At 68.9% G+C, this 18,401-nt stretch overlaps 3 protein-coding genes across 3 annotated transcripts; all 3 read right to left on the reverse strand.

Moving 5' to 3' along the window:
- Positions 1–154: 154 nt before the first annotated feature.
- PIGS (phosphatidylinositol glycan anchor biosynthesis class S) lies at positions 155–4,571 on the reverse strand. Its single transcript, XM_040532583.1, has 12 exons — positions 4,487–4,571; positions 4,252–4,391; positions 3,845–3,956; positions 3,635–3,724; positions 3,298–3,389; positions 2,766–2,964; positions 2,281–2,423; positions 2,065–2,179; positions 1,681–1,826; positions 1,482–1,582; positions 952–1,162; positions 155–770 (listed from the first exon to the last, which is right to left on the reverse strand). Exons 1-12 carry the CDS (start codon positions 4,521–4,523, stop codon positions 495–497), a joined length of 1,662 nt encoding a protein of 553 aa, XP_040388517.1. The 5' UTR covers positions 4,524–4,571; the 3' UTR covers positions 155–494.
- Positions 4,572–5,003: 432 nt separating this feature from the next.
- Positions 5,004–8,981, reverse strand: ALDOC (aldolase, fructose-bisphosphate C). Its single transcript, XM_040532576.1, has 9 exons — positions 8,837–8,981; positions 7,928–8,050; positions 7,619–7,830; positions 7,474–7,528; positions 7,241–7,401; positions 6,514–6,597; positions 6,259–6,433; positions 5,968–6,167; positions 5,004–5,461 (listed from the first exon to the last, which is right to left on the reverse strand). Exons 2-9 carry the CDS (start codon positions 8,037–8,039, stop codon positions 5,366–5,368), a joined length of 1,095 nt encoding a protein of 364 aa, XP_040388510.1. The 5' UTR covers positions 8,040–8,050; positions 8,837–8,981; the 3' UTR covers positions 5,004–5,365.
- A 1,439-nt stretch (positions 8,982–10,420) lies between these two features.
- Positions 10,421–17,950, reverse strand: SPAG5 (sperm associated antigen 5). Its single transcript, XM_040532501.1, has 24 exons — positions 17,871–17,950; positions 17,500–17,589; positions 16,062–17,255; positions 15,781–15,973; positions 15,406–15,525; positions 15,204–15,296; positions 14,790–14,924; positions 14,468–14,587; positions 14,220–14,312; positions 13,973–14,107; positions 13,742–13,835; positions 13,565–13,658; positions 13,396–13,477; positions 12,921–13,054; positions 12,491–12,656; positions 12,285–12,408; positions 12,109–12,192; positions 11,894–12,017; positions 11,575–11,686; positions 11,269–11,349; positions 11,049–11,192; positions 10,874–10,948; positions 10,683–10,763; positions 10,421–10,603 (listed from the first exon to the last, which is right to left on the reverse strand). The coding sequence occupies exons 3-24, from the start codon at positions 17,249–17,251 to the stop codon at positions 10,490–10,492; spliced, it is 3,588 nt and encodes a 1,195-aa protein (XP_040388435.1). The 5' UTR covers positions 17,252–17,255; positions 17,500–17,589; positions 17,871–17,950; the 3' UTR covers positions 10,421–10,489.
- Positions 17,951–18,401: the final 451 nt, after the last annotated feature.

Raw genomic sequence — 18,401 nt, forward strand, 5'->3', positions numbered from 1 at the left:
CACCAGGAGGTGCTTTGGGCTAAATATCCCATAGGACAGGACCCCAGAGGTCCTTGAGGATAAATACCCTCGAAGACAGGACCCCAGAGGCGCTTTGGGCTAAATACCCTATAAACCAGGACGCAGACCCCCCAAATAAAGAGCTAGGCAGAGCCCCACGCCAGCCCCCTGCATGCCGGGGGGGGGTCTTTATTTGTACATCAGCTCCCTCTGAACACAGCGCAGGACCGGGGGTGCATGCAGGGAGCCCCCTCTCTCCCCCCCCTCTCCGGTGTGAGGAAGAGGGGCGCAAGCAGCATCTTCGAGTGCAGGGCACAGGGCCCTGACCCAGAGCATCTCCCACCCCAAAAGCAGTCGTTCTTCCCCCTCCTGCATCCGGGCCCTCAGTCCTGCCGGGCCAAGGCCTGGCTCTGCGCGCACCACGGGGCCACGGCAGCGCGCTCCACGAGGTAGGGACGGCCCCAGCCCCGGGGCAGGGCACCGCGGGGTCAGGCTCAGTCCATTTTGGTGGGCTCCTTCTTGCGCTGCCTGGCCTCCCGCAGTATCTTGGCCAGGGAGAGGAGGATGGGAACGGCCATGGGTAAGAAGAGGGGGATGTAGATGGCAAACTTCTGGTCGTCGGGGAAGTAGAGGAGATGGAGGAGGGACGGGTCGAAGAAAGCCCGCTCCGAGGAGGTGACGGCTCCCTTGCTGGCCTGGAAAGCGGAGCGCAGGCGGCCCTCAGCCAGCTCTGCCGTGGCGTCCTGCACCGAGGCCACCGCGCGGTATACCTGCGTGGGAGCAGCACAGACGGTCAGTCCCTGGCCCCAGAGGACCAGGACACGAGACCGGGGACCACAGATACACATCTGGGGACCTCGGTCAGCCCCCAGGCCCAGGCAGCGCCCCACACCTCCACACACGGACAGCAACTCCTGGCCCCCTCCACTCCCCGAGGTACCCCAGCCCTACCTCAGAGGCGACATCGTCTTTGATAACGATGTTACTGATCTGATCCAGCAGCTGGGCCAGCGAGGTCAAGGTGGTGGCTACGGTGGCGATGTTCTCCACCGTGTGGGCCCAGAGCAGGCGGTCCAGCTCCCAGTCGGCCAGCCCCTTGTTCCCTGGGCTCTCTACCTGGAACTCGGGGGGCAGCTCCTCCCGAGATATCCCAAAGAGTAACCTGGGAGCAGAGGGAGAAGGTCCCAGACCGTTGTCACGAGCCCGCAGTCCTGCCTGCGCTCCCTGCTCTTCCCCCTCTGGTGCATTCAGTCCCAACAGGGCTCAGCCCACACCTGACGGCCTCCCACAAGACCAACCTCCCACATCAGGAGAGGCAACAGGGAGCGGGGCTGGTCAGTGGTCAGCAACAAGGCCACAAAAAGCCATTCTCAGCCCCCCAGACGAGCCGCTGGGCTCTGGCACAGCTTGCTTTGTCCCCACTAATGTGCACGTGGATCAGGAGAGCACAGAGGTCAGGGTGGGGAAGAGCGCATCCTCACCGGAGCTGGGCCAGGAAAACCTCCATCACTCGCACCATGTCCACGTCCACATGCAGCGGGAGGGAGGCTTGGGGGGAAGCGGGGGCTTCAACGTTGTAAATCTGCAGGAAAGCACGTCAGTGAGGCACGCCTGGGGCAGTGCCACCAGCACTTGCTGCAGATGGGGAGCCTGAACCCTGCCAGAACCAGGGCCCCATACCATGATGCCGCCCCAGCGGGGGCTGTGGAAGGCATTGGTGGGCACTGGGGCTCCGTCCTTGTCCTGGATGTAGAGGGGGGAGTGGGAGCGCTCCGGCACGTACAGCAAGAAGTTCAGCACGGGGTAGAGCGAGGCAGCGCTGGAGCCTAAAGCGGGACTGAGTCAAAAAACTCCCCTGGCCCACAGGGACGGGTAAGAGAGCCCAGCCCTGCTTCTCCTTAAGCAGCAAGCCCCGAGCAGAGCGCCCAGCCTGGCGGGTCTCAGCCCCACTCCCGTCAGGGCTGGCAGCTCACGGTGCTGCGGGGAGGGAAAGGTGAGGGTGTAGGCACGGCTGCCCCATCCCCAGCAGAGCCCGATCCTATGAGAGTGGGGCTGGGAGCTCACCCAGCCGGGCCTCCACGGGGTTGATGACGTGCGGGAGGCTGTGAGCACTCAGGAGGAAACTGGAGGACTCCTTGTCAAAGCGCGGCGTCACCCCGAGCACGGCGTAGTACAGGATCTGCAGGGAGTTGACACAGGTGCTGCTGGCAGAGAAGCGCGTCCCAGGGCACCCGGCAAGGCCGCGGCCGGGCTCTCCCCATCGCCTCTCCCAGCCCTCACCTGCGAGTCAACTGAGAAGTTGGCCACCACGCTCAGCTTGTCCAGGACGGGCTGCACGTAGCGGTTGACGGCACCCTCGATGTCCCAGTCCACGTCGTGGGACTTGGGGTCAGGGTTCAGCAGGCTGAAGGTGATCTCGTACCCTGCGAAGCACCCAGGCCCCGTAAGCCACCGGCACGGCCACCCATTTGTGATACCAAAACTGGGCAAGTGGCCACGACGGAGCTCCCAGGAGTCGCAGGACCTGAGCCCCTTCTCCCTGGCCCTCCTCAACGTGGGGCCACACTCTGGTGGCCCAGCACGCAGTGACCACAGCAGGGACCCCATCCCCCAGCAACCCGCAAGGGCAAAGGGAAAACCCTGGGGGCCTGTCACCCCAGAAGACATCCCGAGATGCTGCAGGGACACCAAGAACAGCGTCTTCGCCCCCCCCGAGAGCCAGCTGGCCTTCCCAAAGGGCAGGGGGCTGGGGCACACGTCCATACCCAGGCTGGATTTCAAGTGCCGCCGGGCGTCGGGGCCGAGCTGGCCATCGGGGACGCGGTCTGCGAGGGCGGCAGCGATGGAGCTGGCCGTGAAGGACATGACCCGCGTGAGCTGCTGGAGGCGGGCGCGGAGGGCGGCCAGGCCCTGCCCGGCCCTCACCAGGGCGCTGCGGTGCTTCCCCACGTAGACGTTGGTGCCCTGGGGAAGGCGCGGTGGTGAGGGCCGGGAGCAGGGCTGGCTCTGCCAACGTGCCAAAAAGCCCGGTGCCACCCACAACAGCTCAGGGAGGGAGCTCTGCCCCACAGGGCACCTTCAAGGGACACAGCCCCGCAAGTCTCCCCGATCCCAGCGCTCCCTGTTTCCCCCTGGGGTTTTGCAGGCCTTTTTTGTGAGGTCACCTGCATCTCTGCGTCCCTGTGTGGCAGAGAGCGTGGAGAACCGGGGGTTTCCTCCACGCCAACCTGCCCCAGAGCCGCAGCATCCCACAGGGGCAGCAGGAGCACAGGGACGGGCACCGCAGGGTGCTCCTACCTGAGGCAGCAGAGAGGAGCTTTCAGGGACCACGTACACGGTCAGAGAACCCGGCGAGGCGTCCTGCAGCGCGTGCAGAGCAGCATCGGCCTCTGAGGAAGACAGAACCGTTAGCGGGACTGGGAGTTTTGCTCCGTTCCCCATCCCATGGGGCAGCAAAGCCATTTTCTGCTAAGCCACCCTCAGAACAAGAAACCTGCTCCTGCACGGGCAGCAGAGTTTGGCTCAGGCCCCTGAAGGATGGAGAAGCACCGTACGTGGTGCTAGGAGCCACGGGCAGCCCCCGATCCCTCACCCCATTACCTCGTGCAGCCCCCCCAATCCCTCACCCCACTACCTCGTGCAGTAGCTGCACCCAGCGCCGCCGCCTCCCTCGCCGTGATGCTGCGGTAGATCTCCTCGTAGCGGGCCACCACGTCAGTTCTTGCTGGTGGGGAAAAAAATAACCGAAAATGAGAAAAAATAAAAAAATAAAAGCGTGAACCTCCAGGCCCACGGCGCTCCTGAGAGCCGGGCCGGGGGCAATGCCGGCCGGTGGGGGTCTTACAGCCGACGGGAACCGGCTCCTCCCGCACGTCCCGGTACGGCAGCTGCCTCGGCAGGTCGGCGGGCACCGAGCCCGGGGCGAAGACCACGGAGACGGGGACGGCGAGCTGGAACTGGGCACCGGGTGTCACCGGGGGGGATACCGGGGACCACCGGGGAGGACACCGAGGACCACCGGGGAGGATACCGGGGGGGATACCGAGGGGCCACCGGGGAGGATACCGGGGGGGATACCGGGGAGGATACCGGGGGGAATACCGTGGGCCCCAATGGAAGACCACCGGGGGGAACACCGGGAGACACTGGAAGGATACCGGGGGGATACCGGGGACCACCGGGGGCCACCTGGGAATACCGGGGGAGCACCGGGCAGCCTCCCCCCGGGCCCGCACCCCTCCCTCTCCTCACCGGCAGCCGCCCCAAGGCGGCGATCCCCGCGTAGGGCAGCGCGGCTCGGTACGTCTCGGTCGTCCTCCACCAGAGCGGCAGCCCCAGAAGCACGGCGATGGCGGCGAAGCACAGCGCGGCCCGGCGGCCCCGGGAGCGCTCTGCGGGGACAGCGCTCAGAGCCCGAGCCGGGCCCCGGGGGGCGGCTCCGGGGAGCTCCGTGCCGGGCCATGCCCCCGCCCGCCTCCCCCGGTACCTGCTTCGTCCGCCGCCGCCGCCGCGACCGCCGCCATCTTCTCTGCCCGGTACAACCGGGGGGCGGGGCTTAGAGCCCGGCCCAGCCAATCAAAGAGCTCGCGGCCCTCACAACAACCAATAGGCGCGGGGATGAGGCCAGACGGGCGTGCGGCGGAGCCAATCGGCGAGCAAGGAGGCGGGACTCGGGAGCTGGGTGCTGCTTTGGGGGGCCATGGGTGCTGAGGGAGATGATGGGTGCTGAGGGGGGGCATGGGTGCTGAGGGGGGGCCATGGGTGCTGGGGGGGGGCCATGGGTGCTGAGGGGGGGCCATGGGTGCTGGGGGGGGGGGTAATGGGTGCTGAGGGGGGCGATGCCCACCCATGGGCGCCCACCCTGAGCAGAAACAGGGGAACGGGGCTGGGAACGGGCACATGGCGGCTCCACACACACACCCCACCCCCCCCCAGCCCCAGTCCAGGCTGAGACGGGGCACAGCTCACGGCAGCGATGGCAGCGAGGAGGAGGAGGCGTCGCGGCGCTGTCTCTACCGTTTATTCGTTGTTTAGGCTATTTGGTACACGGGGTGCACACGACAACACGACACACGCGGCCCCGAGGGCAGCACTGCGAAGAAGCTACGGCGGGGCAGGGGCACCCCCAGGCCTCCCCTCCTGCCCCCCCACGCGGCCGGGGGCTCCCCAAACCCTTGGCTTGGCCTGGCCTGGCCGGAGCCCCCCCCAAGCCGTGGACAGCTGAGCCAGGCCTCCCCTTCATCCGCGTGGGGCCGCCGTCCCCAACCCGCCTGGCGGCTTCCCCTGGGTGGCTGGGGTGGAAGCGGGGTGTGAGCAGTGGCGGGGGGTCTGGGGGCAGGGGGGCCCGGCAGGGCCCGGCGGAGGCTCAGTACGCGTGGTTGGCCACGTAGAGGGACTGCCCGGCGGCCCCGGAGTCGTCCCCGCTGCCCTCGTACTTGCCCAGCGCAGCCAGCCCGTTCACCTGTGGGGAGAGGAAGCGTCAGCCTGCGGGGACACGGCCCTCTGTGTGCCCCATCCCATGGGGACATGGCCCTCGTGTGCCCCATCCCACTGGGTACAACCCTCGTGTTCCCCATCACCACATGGGATGTGGCTTTTGGCATCCCCCTTCCCACAGGGAAGGTTCCTGCAAGAACCTGGCTCTTGGCATCCCCCATTCCCCTATGGGGACGCAGCCCTCACTGCCCCCGTCCCATATGGAGACAGCCATCAGTGTGCCCCTAATGGGGACGTGGTCCTCGGCATCCCCCCTGCTGTGGGGCACAGCCCTCGGTGTCTCCTGTCAGCCTGTGGGACGTGGCCCTTGGTGTCCTCCATCACCCTACAGGAACATGACTCTTGGTGTTCCCCATCCCAAGGGCACAGTCATCAGCATCCCCTTCCCATGGGGACATGGCCCTCGGTGTCCCCACCACCCATAGGGACACAACTTTTAGGATCCCCTCCCACGGGGGCCGTCCCCATCACCTCTGCGCGCTTGACAAACTCCTCAGTGGCGGCGGTGGCGTTGTCCTTCTGCCCGCGCCAGGCGCTGAGCGCCGACGCCTGCAGCGCCCGCCCATAGGAGAAGGTGAGGGCCCACGGCCGCACCAGCGGGCACGTGTTGATGGCGTTGAGGTTGATGGAGGCCTCCTCCTCACTCTGCCCCCCGGACAGGAAGGTGACACCTGCAGAGAGCAGGGTTATGGCACCAAAGGGACCACACGGCATCCCCCTGCCATGATTTCCACCATTTCCACCACGTGCTGGTGGCGGTACCTGGCACGGCCGGGGGCACGGTGCGGCGCAGGGCAGTGACAGTGGCCATGGCGATCTCCTCGGGGCTGTACTTGGTGGGGCAGGAGTGCCCGGGGGTCACCATGTTGGGCTTCAGCAGGGTCCCCTCCAGGTAGACGTGGTGGTCGCTCAGCGCCTTGTAGACGGCTGCCAGCACCTGGGGACAGGCAGCGGGGAGTCCCACGGCACGGCACGGCATGGCACGGTGCCCGCCCTGCTGCCCGCCCCGCTGCTTACCTTCTCCGTCACGTACTGGCACCGTTTGAGGTCGTGGTCACCGTCAGGCAGGATCTCCGGCTCCACGATGGGCACGATGCCGTTCTGCAAACACCCGGGAGATGCCATCACAAGGATGCCCTTGGGCATTGCTCCAGCCTCGTGGCAACGTGGGGCAGTGCCTAGACTTGGGGGTGATGCCCAGCCCCAGGTTCAATGGCCACCTTTACAGGTGATGCCCATCCCAGTGGGGTTATGCCCAGCCTAGGAGCAACAATTCTTGTCCCCATGGGCAATGTCCAAGCCTGTGGGGTAATGCACAGCTCCACGTGGTGATGCCTGGCCCCATGTGGTGGTGTCTAGCCCCAGAGAGCAACGCCCAGCCCCATGGGTGACACCTGGCCCCACAAGAGATGCCCACCCCCTGGGCTAACATCTTGTCCTAAATGCCAAGAACCATCCCCAAGAGATGTTACCTAGCCTCTGGGTTGATTCCCAGCCCTGAGGGTCAATGCCTGGCTCCATGGGGTGACACCCACCCCACAGGTCAACATCCAGCCAACAGGGCAATACCCATCCCCACAGGGCAACACCCAGGCCCTGCAGTAACACCGAGCTCCATGGATCCCTGCCCATTGCTGTGGGGCAATACCTGGCCTCGTGAGTCAGTGCCCATCCCACGGGCCAATGCCTGTCCTGTGGGATGACGGCCAGCCCCGTGGGGCCGTGCCCAGCCGCAACCCCATACCTGCTGGCAGATGCTGGCATAGCGGGCCAGGACGTTGGCGTTCTCCATGATGGCGAGGGCAGAGGGGGTGTTGTCGCTGATTTTCAGCACGCAGCGCCACTTGGCAAAGTCGGCCCCGTCCTTCTTGTACTGGGCACAGCGCTCCGACAGCCCGTCCAGACCTGCCGGGCAGCGTGTCAGCCCCGTGGCCCCCCCAGCCTCGCACCCTCACCCCCCCAACCTGCTGCACCTACCCTGTGTGGTGGTCTCCCCATCCGTCCCGGCCAGCGGCACGACGCCTTTGTCCACCTACAGAGGGAAAGGGAAGGTAGGGCTGAGCCCCACCAGCACCGCACAAGTACTCTGAGCACCCCCAAACCCATCAGATGCCCCCCGCACCTTGATGCCCACGACGATGCCCTTATCTTTGATCATCTGGACGAAGGGGGTGCCGTCGTCCGCCTTCTGGTACATGGTCTCGTGGAAGAAGATGACGCCCCCGATGCACTTCTTCACCCGGCTGTCGGCGCTGAAGAGGATCTGGCGGTACAGCCGGCGGTTCTCCTCCGTGTTCTCCACCCCGATCTGGTTGAGGCGCTTCGCCATGCTCCCTGCGGGCACCCGAGGCACCGTCAGCCCCGGCACAGCGGGGACGTGGGGAAGGGACGGATCCCTCCCCACCCTCCCCACCGCCGCCTGTGCACCGACCTACGGACTCATCGGCGGCCAAAATGCCCTTGCCCGGGGCCACGATGCGCAGCGCGATGTCCGACAGCTCCTTCTTCTGCTCGGCCGTCAGCGCGGGGTATTGGTGCGTCATGGTGGTGGTGCCTGCCGGCGGACGAGGGCTGAGTCACGCGCCGCCGCCACGGCCCCCCCCCGGCCGCCACGCGCCAGCACCCTGCGGGGACTGGGGACCCCCCGGGACCCCCATCCGAGGGGCGTACGGCCCTACCGGTGCCGGGGGAGGCCGCGTGGCATAAGCGGGACCTCGTGGAGGATGCCGGGGAGCTCCCAGCCATTTTGGTGCCTGCTCGCCCGCCCCCAGCCCAGCCATCTTGAGGGAGAGCAGCTCCGGGGGGGGCCGGGGCAGGACCCCCGGGGGGGCACCGGGGATGGAGATACCGTGGGGCCGGGGCTAGCCCGGGCAGGGGGTGCATGGGAATGGGGCTACCCGGCGGTGGGGGGAGGAGGAAAGGCTCCAGACGCTGCGCTGCCCCGGGGGTGGGCTGGGGGCGCCCCGGGATGGGGCCCCCCCGAGACGGGGGGACACCACGGGGACACCGCCACCGTGGGAACGGCGAGCAGCCCCCGGGCCGGTCCCCACCGGGCAGCACAGAGGCTGCTCCGGTCCGGGGGGTGCCCCCAGGCTCCCCTCACACCCCCCCATACCCATACAACCCTCTGCCCCGGAGTCCCCCCCCCCACCCCCCAAAAAAAAAAAAACAAACCCTACCCACCCCACGGGCTCCGCGGTCCCGGCGGCTCCGCACGGGGCTGCCGTCGGGGCTGCCGCTCCCACCGGCTGCATCCCTTCCAGCCTCACCCCCCCCCCCCCCCCCGGCTCCCCATTTCCCCGTTCCCGGACCAGCCCCCCCCCCCCCTTCCCCCGGTTACCGTGCAGGGCCGGTGGCGGCGGCGGGCGCAGACTGCGGGCTGTGCGCTCCGGCCCCGCGGTAAATGGGGCTGCGGTGCCGCAGAGCTACGTGACCGGCGGGGCGGGCCCGGCGGGCGGCACCCGGTAAGACCGGCCCCCAGCAACCCCCCCCCCCCCAACCCGCCCCGCCTTCTTCCCCCCCCCCCCCCGCCACCGCAGCCGAGACGCCGGAGCCCCCCCCCCGCGAACCCCGCGCCCCCCCCCCCCCCCTCCGGTGGCGCCCCGCGCTGCTGCCGGGGACCCCGCGGTGCCATCCTGGAGTTGGGGACCCCCCCCCTCTGCGCCGCCCCCTTTTTGCTGGGGGGGGGGGGGAGCCCGCTGTGTGCCCCCCCTCCTTTGGGATGGGGAGCCAGCCGTGCCACCCCCTTGTCACTTCCTGCTGGGTGCGGGGAAGTGACAAAGCACATCACCCAGTGCCAGCCTCTGCTGCTATTAGGGACCCCTCTGTGACCCCCCCCGGCGGCAGGACCCCCCCCGTGCCACTCCTGGGTACCCCACTGGGTCACCCCCACCTCGGGGCAGGGACCTCTGTACCACCCCCCATGTGTTGGGGACCCCCCTGCGCCCCCCCCCGCCTCACCTCCACCCCCATCCCCGCACAGCCCCAGGACGGGGCGGGGGGGGGGGGGGCTCTGCAGGGGAGCAGCCCCCCCCGCACCCAGCAGAGCCGCCCGGAGCCGGCGTGGGGACAATAGCGGTGTCCCCGCTCGCCCCACAGGCCGGCTGCCAGGGCTGAGTTCTGCTGAATCCCCGCCGTAAAAGGAGGGCTCAGCAGCTTGGCACGGCCCTAATCCAGAGCGGGCAGCGTGTGCCCCCCCACCCCTTCATCCCAAATCCAGGCACAGGCAGCCCCCACCCCACATCTAGGGGGCACATCCAGCCCCCTGCGAGCGAGGAGGGGTGCGGTGCCATGAACCACCAAGACGGCCCCAGTAAATAAAGGGATGCAGGGTGGTGGTAGAGGGCAGGGGAAGGTGACCCCTCCGCCCGCGGGAGAAAGGGGCTGTTAAAAACCAGAGCACTTGTTAGAGCGCAGCTATTTCGGGCAGCGGTGGCGGAGGGAGGCGCAGGGGGGGGCCCTCGCAGCGGCAGGGAGCATCCTTGGGGCCGGGGAAGGGCTGGAGGGAGATCCCACAGGAGCTGCCCTAGTAGGGAAGGGGGAGGGAGGGAGAGGAGGCTGGAGCTGCACTGGGAATAGGGGGGACCCTATGGATACCCCCTTTAAGGCTTCAGGGTTGGAGAACTCCTAGCCCCCCGGGATGCTGCATGGGGGAGCTATAGGGCCCCCTACAACAGATGTGGGGGCACAGCATCCAGCCTCCCATGCCCTCCCCGCACGCCCCTAAGCTGGGGGGGAACACACAGAACTTGGGGGGGGAAATCTAGGCCAGGAGGAGGAGCGGGGGGCCCCGGGGAGGGAAGCTGGGTCAGTCCGGGCACGGCAGGGTGGGAGCCTTGGGAACGCGGTGCCTTATTGAGAGCAAGTGCCGGGGGGGGGAAGCAGGAGCCAATTGTCCCAGGCACGGCACAGGGAGGCAGCGGGGTGAAAGCCAACAAAACTTTACTCAATAAATAATTACAGAGTTAAGAACAGTAAGGGTGCGCACCACGGGCTATAGCGGCTCGGTGGCTTCCTTGCTGCCACCGCTCGGCTTCAGGCCCAGGTACCGCAGCAGGCCGGGGAGCTCCTGGCAGCCCGGTGGCACCTCAGGGAGCGACGACAGGACCTGGGGACAGCAGCGGTGTTAGCACGGGGGGGTGCTGCGCTCGCAGGAGGGACGAGCGCCCTGGCAGGGCTCAGCTCACCTCCTTCACCTTCTCCTGCATCTCCTCGTGGGTCCTCAGAAGCTTCTGGCTGTGACGGAGCCTCAGCTCCAGCCCTCGGACCTGGGGGGGGGGTAGAGATGCCATCAGGAGGCATTAAAGGGCAGGGAAAGGTGTTGTAGGGTGGGAGAGAGGGGATGGGAGCTGCCACGACCCCTCACAGCTCCTGGTACCTGTTCCAGGTACTTGTCTGAGAGCAGCAAGTTCTCATCCTCCTTCTCTAGGAGCAGCAAGCGCAGTTTGTCCACCTGCAAGGGGAGCGAGGGGGAACGATGTCTCCCCAGGGCCTGAGGCCTCCCCATGGTGGGGACAAGGCCTCTCCTCAGGCCCCGCTCCCCACGGCCTCACCTCCTGCCGCAGCAGGACCCGCTCCTGGACGTGGGCAGCGTCCACCTTGGGCTCCTGGCCCCGCATCTCCTCCCACAGCACCTTGGCCTCCGTCTCAGCGCGCTGCAGCGAGCGCTTCAGTTGGGAGACCTCCCCCTTCAGCCTCTGTGGAGGGAGGAGATGCTGAGGGGGGCCCGGCGGCCGGCAGGACCCCCCCGGCACCCCCTGGCCCCACACGCACCGTCACTTCCCCGCTCTTGTCGATGAGTTGCAGCATCTTCTCTTCCTGCTGTTTCACAACGTCCTGCAGCTCCTTCTCATTCTGCAGGGGACAAAATGGGGGGAACGGTGTCAGGCCTGGTGTCCCGTGTCCCCCCCCCCCCATGGCTGGCACCGGGTTGCTCACATTTGAGGTTATCCGAGCCCGGAGCGCCCGCGGGGCAGCACGGTGCCGGTCACCCAGATTCCCAGTGTCCCAGATCCCAGCCCCGTCCCAGTTCGGCTCTGCCCTGGGGTGAGCACTGGCCCAATTTTGGCAGGGGCTCACCTGTAGCTTGCCCCGCAGCGCCTTGTTCAGCTTGGCAATGGTGGCGGCCTGGGCGTCCGTCCTCTCCTGGCTCTCGGCAGTCACCTCCTCCAGCCTGAGCTGCAGGTCGGAGCTGGGGGGGGGGACACACAGCATGGCTGAGCATTTGGGGAGCACAATCCAAATCCCCTGCGGTGCCCGCAGCCCACGGGGGCAGAGGCCGGCCTGTGCCCACCAGCTGCAGGGAGCCCTTTAGGATGAGTGCTCTGCTCAGAGCCAGGGTGGGAGGCACCCCGGGGTGCTGTCCGTGCCCAGCAACCCCCGGCCCCCCCAGACTCACATCTCAGCCTGCAGCGCCTTGAACTCGCTCTGCTCCAGCTCCTGGATGCGGGTGCTCAGCAAGGAGAGGTCGGAGACCACAGCCCTCAGCTCCGCCACCCTCTCCATCAGGCCATCCTCGGGCTCTGCAGGCAGGGGTTTGTCACTGGGGTGGGGGGGACGGGACGATATGTGGGGCAACCCCACCGTGATGCACGGGGTGCGACACCGCGGTACCTGCTCGCTTTGGCGTGGAAAAAATTTTATCCTTGGTAGGCTTCATCCTCGGTACGCTCCCAAATCCGGCAGCTTCATCAGTATCTGCGGGAGGCGAGGGCAGAGGTGCTGTGTGAGGGGTGGGGGGGACAGGACCAGCCCTCACCCCCCACCCAGGGGGTCCCCGAGGAGCTCACCTCTCCCCGACACCGCTTTCAGGACGCTGCCCACAAAGGAGTCCCCGGCACGGTACGGGGTGCGGCGGGCGGGCGTCCGCGGTGCTGGGGTCCAGGTTCTGCTCCTCGCCGGGGCGTCATCGTCCTTTGGGAGGGAGGAGTGTGGTGTCAGGGTGCTGCTCCTGCTGCTTGTTCGTCCTCCTGCCCCCCCCAGGGCCCCGACCTACCTCCTCTTCCAGGGCGGCTCGCAGGCAGTCGGCCAGCTCCTGCAGCCTCAGCTTGCTCTCGGCGATGTCTGCCAGGCACCAGGAGACCTTCTCCCTCTTGAGCTGCAAGTCCAGGAGCTCGGCCTTGGTGCTCTCCAGCTCCTTGAGGAGGGCGGCTCGCTCATCCCTGCACGAGGGGGATGGCGTGAACAGTGCATCTCCCCCCCTAGGGCGGGACAGGAACATTCTCCAGGGTCCCCCCACAACCCAGGGGGTGCAAACCCCACTGCACTGGGTGCTGGCAGGTCTTGGGTTGCCCTACAACCTCTCCCCCCACTTGGGGAACTGGTTCAGCTGGAGCAGCAGCGACCAGAGCCACACACCCCACCCCAAGGGGCCCGATTTCCCCAAAACAAGGGGTTCAAGCAGCACTGATAGGCATGGGCCGTACTGCAGGCACTGGTGGGACTCCTTCAGCTCCTCGTGCTGCAGGCTGCACTCCTGCAGCTCGGCCAGCGTGGACTTGAGCTTGGCCTCCACCTCCATCAGCTGCCTGCGGGACATGCGGTTCTCCTGGTCGAGGAACTGCGGGGGGACACGGCCGTGAGCATATAGTTAGCTGGTAGGGGGGGTACACCACTGCAGCCCCCCCGTGTGGTCCCACCCTGACGAGGGGCAGCTCCATCCCCCGCAAACAACCCCCAGAGGGGCCAGGGACTTGCACCCTGGGCATGGGACGGGCCCGAGGGAAAGCAAAGCAGCGTGACTGCAGCCAGGGGAATTATCCCCGGCAGCCGCGCCCCCGCGGGAAGCATCGCCAGGCGAGCAGCCCTACGTGCGGGATGGCAGCGCCGAGGGCTGATCCCCGCTCCTGGCCGGCTGCCACCCGGCGGCACGTGACGGCGCAGTCAGCGTCAGGCTCCTACCTCCCGGCACTCCGCCGCCTCCCGCAGCTCCCGGCTCAGCTCGCCGCGCTCCCGCTGCAGGGCGTCCCGCTCCCTCGCCAGCCTGATGGGGATGGGATGGGATGGGTGTGAGGGGACCCCACGGGGACATTTTGGGGACAAGGGGAGGACGGAGGGGTGCGGAACCCACCAGGATATCTCCTCCTTCTGGTCCTTGTTCTCCTGCTGGAGCGTGTCCCGCTCCTGCTGCACGCTGGCCAGCTGCTTCATCAGGGTGCCCAGGTCTGCAGGGGCAGAGCTGTGAGCGTGGGGACCGGCTCCAGCCTTCCCCTGGTCCCTATCCCGACACCCCCATGTGTTCCCCTACCTGCACCAAGGCGTGAATTGGCCACCGTCAGCTGCTCTACCTGAGCCACCGCGTCCTGCAGGGCCACCGAGGTCTCCTCCAGCTGGTGGGACGCCTGCAGGGACGCAGGGCTCATCCCTGCTCCTCCAGCACCGCTCCCAGCCCACGCTGAGCCATTTTCATATGCCTTTCACCATAGAATCCCCCCACATGCCCAGAGAGAACCCCCTGAGAACCACACAGCCCCGTTACCTCCTCCTTGGCTCGAAGGGCTTCATCCGCTCGCTGCTGCGCCTCGTCCCGCTCCCGCAGGCAGCTCCGCAGCGCGTCGGGCACGCTCTGCAGCGCGGCCGTGCACCGGGACACCAGGGCCCTCACCTGCTCCCGCTGCGAGGGGACAGCCCCGGGGGGAACGGGGTCAGAGCAGGAGGGGACGGGGCTGGCAGCCGGGCCGACCGCGGTACCCGGAGAAGCATCGCCCAGCCAGGACAGCCCTCACCTCGTCGTCCAGCGCCCTCCGTTCCTCCTGCAGGTTTTCAAAGGTGACGTCTATGAACTCACGGAAGGGCTGAGCCTCTGCAGCCAGGGACGCCTGCGGGAGAGGAGGGTGAGGGAAGAGAACAGAGGGAGGCAAGCGCCAGCCTCAGGCCGTGGCAGAGCTGCTCAGAGCATCATCGCCCGAACCGGGGCTGTGGCTGCACCCGCAGAGCCCGCAGGGACCTGGGGGGACCTGCACCCATCCTGTACCTGCTGGTGGATGGCACCTTCCAGCAGCATGCCCAGCTCTCGCTGGGATGCCAGGCTCTGGTCCCGGGCACTGATCTGGGCGCTGGCGTGGGAGCGGAAAGCCTCCAGGAAGGCATCACACTGCGGAGGGACGGGCACAGCTCGGGGCACGGCCTCACCGCGGGGCAGCTCCCACGGTGAGCCATCCTCCTGGGGCAGCTGCTCCTGGCCGCACGTCCCCCCGTTCCCCATGGACGGATGGACGTGGGACTCCCAAATCAACGGGATGGGACACGGGGGCTGCAGAGGCAGCTCCTAAGCACCCCACGGGCTGCCCCGTTACCTCCTCCTTGGCTCGAAGGGCTTCGTCCGCTCGCTGCTGCGCCTCGTCCCGCTCCTGCAGGCAGCTCCGCAGCTTGCCGGGCACGTTCTGCAGCGCGGCCGCGCACCGGGACACCAGGGCCCTCACCTGCTCCCGCTGCGAGAGAAAACAGCCCCGAGAGGAGGCCCTGAGAGGAGGCCAGCACCAGGACGGCCTCCAGCTGCCACGCGCCAGCTCCCTCGCCCATGTCCCCAGGCTGCGTCTGTGGCACAAGCCTGAGCGCAGGAGGAGCCGCTTCCAGCAGCCTCCAGACACACGCTGGGTGCTTCCAGCTGCCTCCAGCAGCCCCGGAGCCCAAAAAAACCCCAGCTGCCCTGGCTACCTATGCCATGAAGGGCCAGACACGGGGCCGCCAGCCTGGCTGTGTGCGCTCACCTCCTGGGCCAGGGCTCCCCGATCGTCCCGCAGGCTCTGCAGAGCGCCCTCCGTGAGGCTCCGCAGCAGGAGGCCCTGCCCGGCCCAGGCGTCCTGGGGAAGGGACGAGGACACCGAGGCTCAGGACATGCCAGCACCGGTGGCACCGGGCACGTAAGGTGCCCGACTGAGTCCCACGTGCTTGCCACGCGCCCCGACGCACCATCGCCTCCGCCGCCCGCGCCAGCTCCCGCGCCAGGTCCTGCTCGGCACCCCGCTGCCGCTGCAGAGCCTGGGTCTTCCTCCGCAGCTCCACGTAGAGGCCGTGGTAGATCTGCTCCTCCTAAAGGGGGGCACGGCAGGGCAGGCTCTGCACCCCAACACCTCCCCATCTCCCCGCAAGCGCTGTGCCACCCGCTCCCACGGGACCGGCTCATCCCCTCCTCCCCGTGCGCCTGCCGCAATATTTGACCGCGGAAAGGGCTCAAAAACAGCAAATTAATCGGCTTGGTGGTGCAGCCAGGTGCGATAACGCAGCTGGAGCAGCACGTGATGGGACGCAGCCCCAATTTTCTTCCACCTAGGGATCCCCGCTTACCCCCCGGGGCCGGGTGACGTCCGTCTGGGTGTGGGCGTCCCGCTGCTCGGCCGGCCCCACGGCGGGGAGCGGCCGCTGGCTCTCCTGCCAGCCGCGCAGCTGCAGCGAGAGCGCCTCGATGATGATGAGGGTGCTCTCCAGCCGCCCCTCCAGCTCTGCCCGCGGCAGGGACCTCAGCTGCTCCCGGGGACAGCTGGGGAGACAGAGACAGCGAGCCCCAGGGGTTGGGGAGGGGACGCCGCGGGGGTGCCACATCCCCGTACCCCCGTGGGGACACGTACTGCCAGAGCAGCGAGTCGGTCTCGGCGGCGCTGTCCTTGGCGCGAGCCGGTGCGGCTGTGCCGGTGCTCCTGTCCTGGCGCTCCCGCGGGGTCATGACGGTGCCGGTGGCCGCGGTGGACACCGGGGTGACGCTGGTGCCAGTAGATATGGCGGGCACCGGGGTGACGCTGGTGCCCGTGGCCATGGCGGGCACCGGGGTGACGCTGGTGCCGACGTCCCGCCGCGGCACAGACAGGGGGAGGCTGTGCCGCAGGGACTCCAGCAGGGACGAGGCGTGGAGGCTCCTCTCCAGCCACACCAGCGGCAACGCCCAGGATATGGACCCCGGGGACGGCTCCGACGTGGGGACAGGGGCGGCCGCTGGCTCAGCCGAGGGGATGGGGGTGGCCACTGGTTCAGACCCCGCGGGCTCCAACTCGGCTGCCTCGTTTTGGGGGGGGCTCTGCTCCGGCAGGGCAGGGGTTGGGGGCGTGGCGGTCCCAGGGGTGCTGGGGCAATTGGGGAGACCCGTACCCCCATCGCTAGACGGGGGCTCGGGTCCCACGGGGCTGCAGGAGAGGTCGGCGGGCGCCGCGCGCCACCCGTGGAAGGGAGCCTCCTGCGGGGTGGAGGTGCCGGGGGGGCCCGGGGCACAGGAGGAGGCTGGGCTGGTGCCGCCGGGGGGGGCCGGGGGGGGGCTGCCGGGGGTGCAGGGGCTGCAGGGCGCTGAGCTGATGATGCTGGGGGGGGCCTGGGGTGAGGGGGAACGAGGGGTCAGGGGAATAGGGCACCAAGGGGGTGCTGCTGGGGGGGGCAGGGAAGCAGGGTCCTGAAAGAAGGCTGCTGGGGGTCCCTGGGGGGGCGCTGCAGGGGGTCCCTGGGGGGGTGGCGGCCTCTGGGGCGGTGTCACCTGGGGGCTCCGGGGCATCAGGCCCCAAGGCGGCACTGCTGGGGGGCTCTGGGGGGCCGCTGGGGGACCCCGGGGTGGTATCAGCAGGGGGGGGCTCCGGTGCCTCGGCCCCCAAGGGGACGTGGCTGGGGGACCCTGGTGGGGTGGGGGGCCCTGGGGTGACATTGCCTGGGGGGGGCTCTGGGGGGGCACCGCTGGGAGGCTCCGGGCTGGGGGGGCGCAGGATAGCACCGCCGGGGGGCCCCAGGGTGAGGCGGCTGGGGGGGGGCCGGGTGCAGGACACCGGGGTGCTGCCGTCATGGTCCTACGGGACACGGGGGGGGGGGGGGCGGTCAGGACACGGGGGGGGCCAGGACCACCCTGCCCCTCCCCTCCAGCACTCCCATAGCCACCTCCCCACCCCCCCAGCACCCATACCTGCCCCCCCCATCAATCCCAGCTCTCCCAGCACCCCCCAGCCGCCCCCCCCGAGCTCCCCAGCACCCCCCGTTTCCCCCCCCCCCCGTTATCATTCCCGCCCCCCCCCCCCCCCCCCCCCCCGCACCGACCTTGAGCCGCAGGCGGCGGAGCAGCGGGGTGAGGCTGGTGCGCTCCGCGCCCGGCTGCAGCCGCAGCTCCTGCAGGGGCCGCCGCTGCGCCTGAGGGGGGGGGGGGGATTACCGGGGGGTTACCGGGGATCGGGGGGGGGGGGGGTCACCGGCAGCACCACCGGAACCCCCCCGGGACCTAACGGAGCCTCCAACCGTCCCCGGGCAACAGCGCACGGGGATTCCTGGAGCACCCCCCAGCAATAAGAACACGGAGGGAGCCCTCTTGGGACCGGGACCGGGACCGGGACCGGGACCGGGACCGGGACCGGGACCGGGACCGGGACCGGGACCGGGACCCCCCCCCCGCCCTCCCGGTGCCCCGCACTCACGGCGGGGACGCGCGCCGCCCGCATGGCCCCGCTCCGCTCCCGCCCGCTCCGCGCCGCCGCCGCCGCCCGTTTGAAAACCCCGCGCGGCTCTGATTGGTCCCGCGCCTCACGCGTCACCGGGGCGGGGGCGGGCGGGGCCAAACCGGCAAGTGGGCGTGGCTACGGGCGTTATTACCATAGTGGGCGTGGCCGCGCGCGACGCCCCGCCCATCTGGCGGGAAACAGCCGCGGCGCTGCGCAGCGCCCAGCACGGAGCCGCCACGCGTGGGGCCGGGTGGGGGGGGGGGGGGGACCGGCTCCGTGCCGCCCCCCGACCCCTTCCCGTTCCCTTCCTGGTCCCCAGCCCCTGCCCGAGCACAAGGGGCCCGGCCTCGCACCACCACCCCCGGGGAGCATCCGCAGCGGTTCCCGAGGGTGCCGGGTTTATTGCGCCCGTGGGGAGATGCACACGGCGCTGGGGGCCGCCACCGGGGGCCCAGCCGCTGCCGGGGGGAGGTCTGGGGGGTCCCTGAGCGATGCGAGGGGTCCGGT

The sequence above is a fragment of the Cygnus olor genome, chromosome 20, assembly GCF_009769625.2.
Source record: "Cygnus olor isolate bCygOlo1 chromosome 20, bCygOlo1.pri.v2, whole genome shotgun sequence".
Lineage (NCBI taxonomy): Eukaryota > Metazoa > Chordata > Aves > Anseriformes > Anatidae > Cygnus > Cygnus olor.

Bases quoted from the DNA above. Each gene is read 5' to 3' on its own strand.
- ALDOC (XM_040532576.1), bottom strand. From the start codon at position 8,039: ATGACGCACCAATACCCCGCGCTGACGGCCGAGCAGAAGAAGGAGCTG. The intron at 6,168-6,258 runs GTACCGCCACCA...TGCTCTCTGCAG, and splicing joins CGTGCCCCCGGCCGTGCCAG to GTGTCACCTTCCTGTCCGGG. The intron at 5,462-5,967 runs GTGATGGGGACG...CTCTCCCCACAG, and splicing joins AGTTTGTCAAGCGCGCAGAG to GTGAACGGGCTGGCTGCGCT.
- SPAG5 (XM_040532501.1), bottom strand. From the start codon at position 17,251: ATGACGGCAGCACCCCGGTGTCCTGCACCCGGCCCCCCCCCAGCCGCC. The intron at 11,350-11,574 runs GTGAGCCCCTGC...TGTCCCCTGCAG, and splicing joins CGCTGCGGGGCAAGCTACAG to AATGAGAAGGAGCTGCAGGA. The intron at 10,604-10,682 runs GTGAGCTGAGCC...TGCTGTCCCCAG, and splicing joins TGCAGGAGAAGGTGAAGGAG to GTCCTGTCGTCGCTCCCTGA.
- PIGS (XM_040532583.1), bottom strand. From the start codon at position 4,523: ATGGCGGCGGTCGCGGCGGCGGCGGCGGACGAAGCAG. The intron at 4,392-4,486 runs GTACCGGGGGAG...CTGTCCCCGCAG, and splicing joins GGCGGCGGCGGACGAAGCAG to AGCGCTCCCGGGGCCGCCGG. The intron at 1,827-2,064 runs GTGAGCTCCCAG...GTCCCGCTTTAG, and splicing joins CCCCGTGGAGGCCCGGCTGG to GCTCCAGCGCTGCCTCGCTC.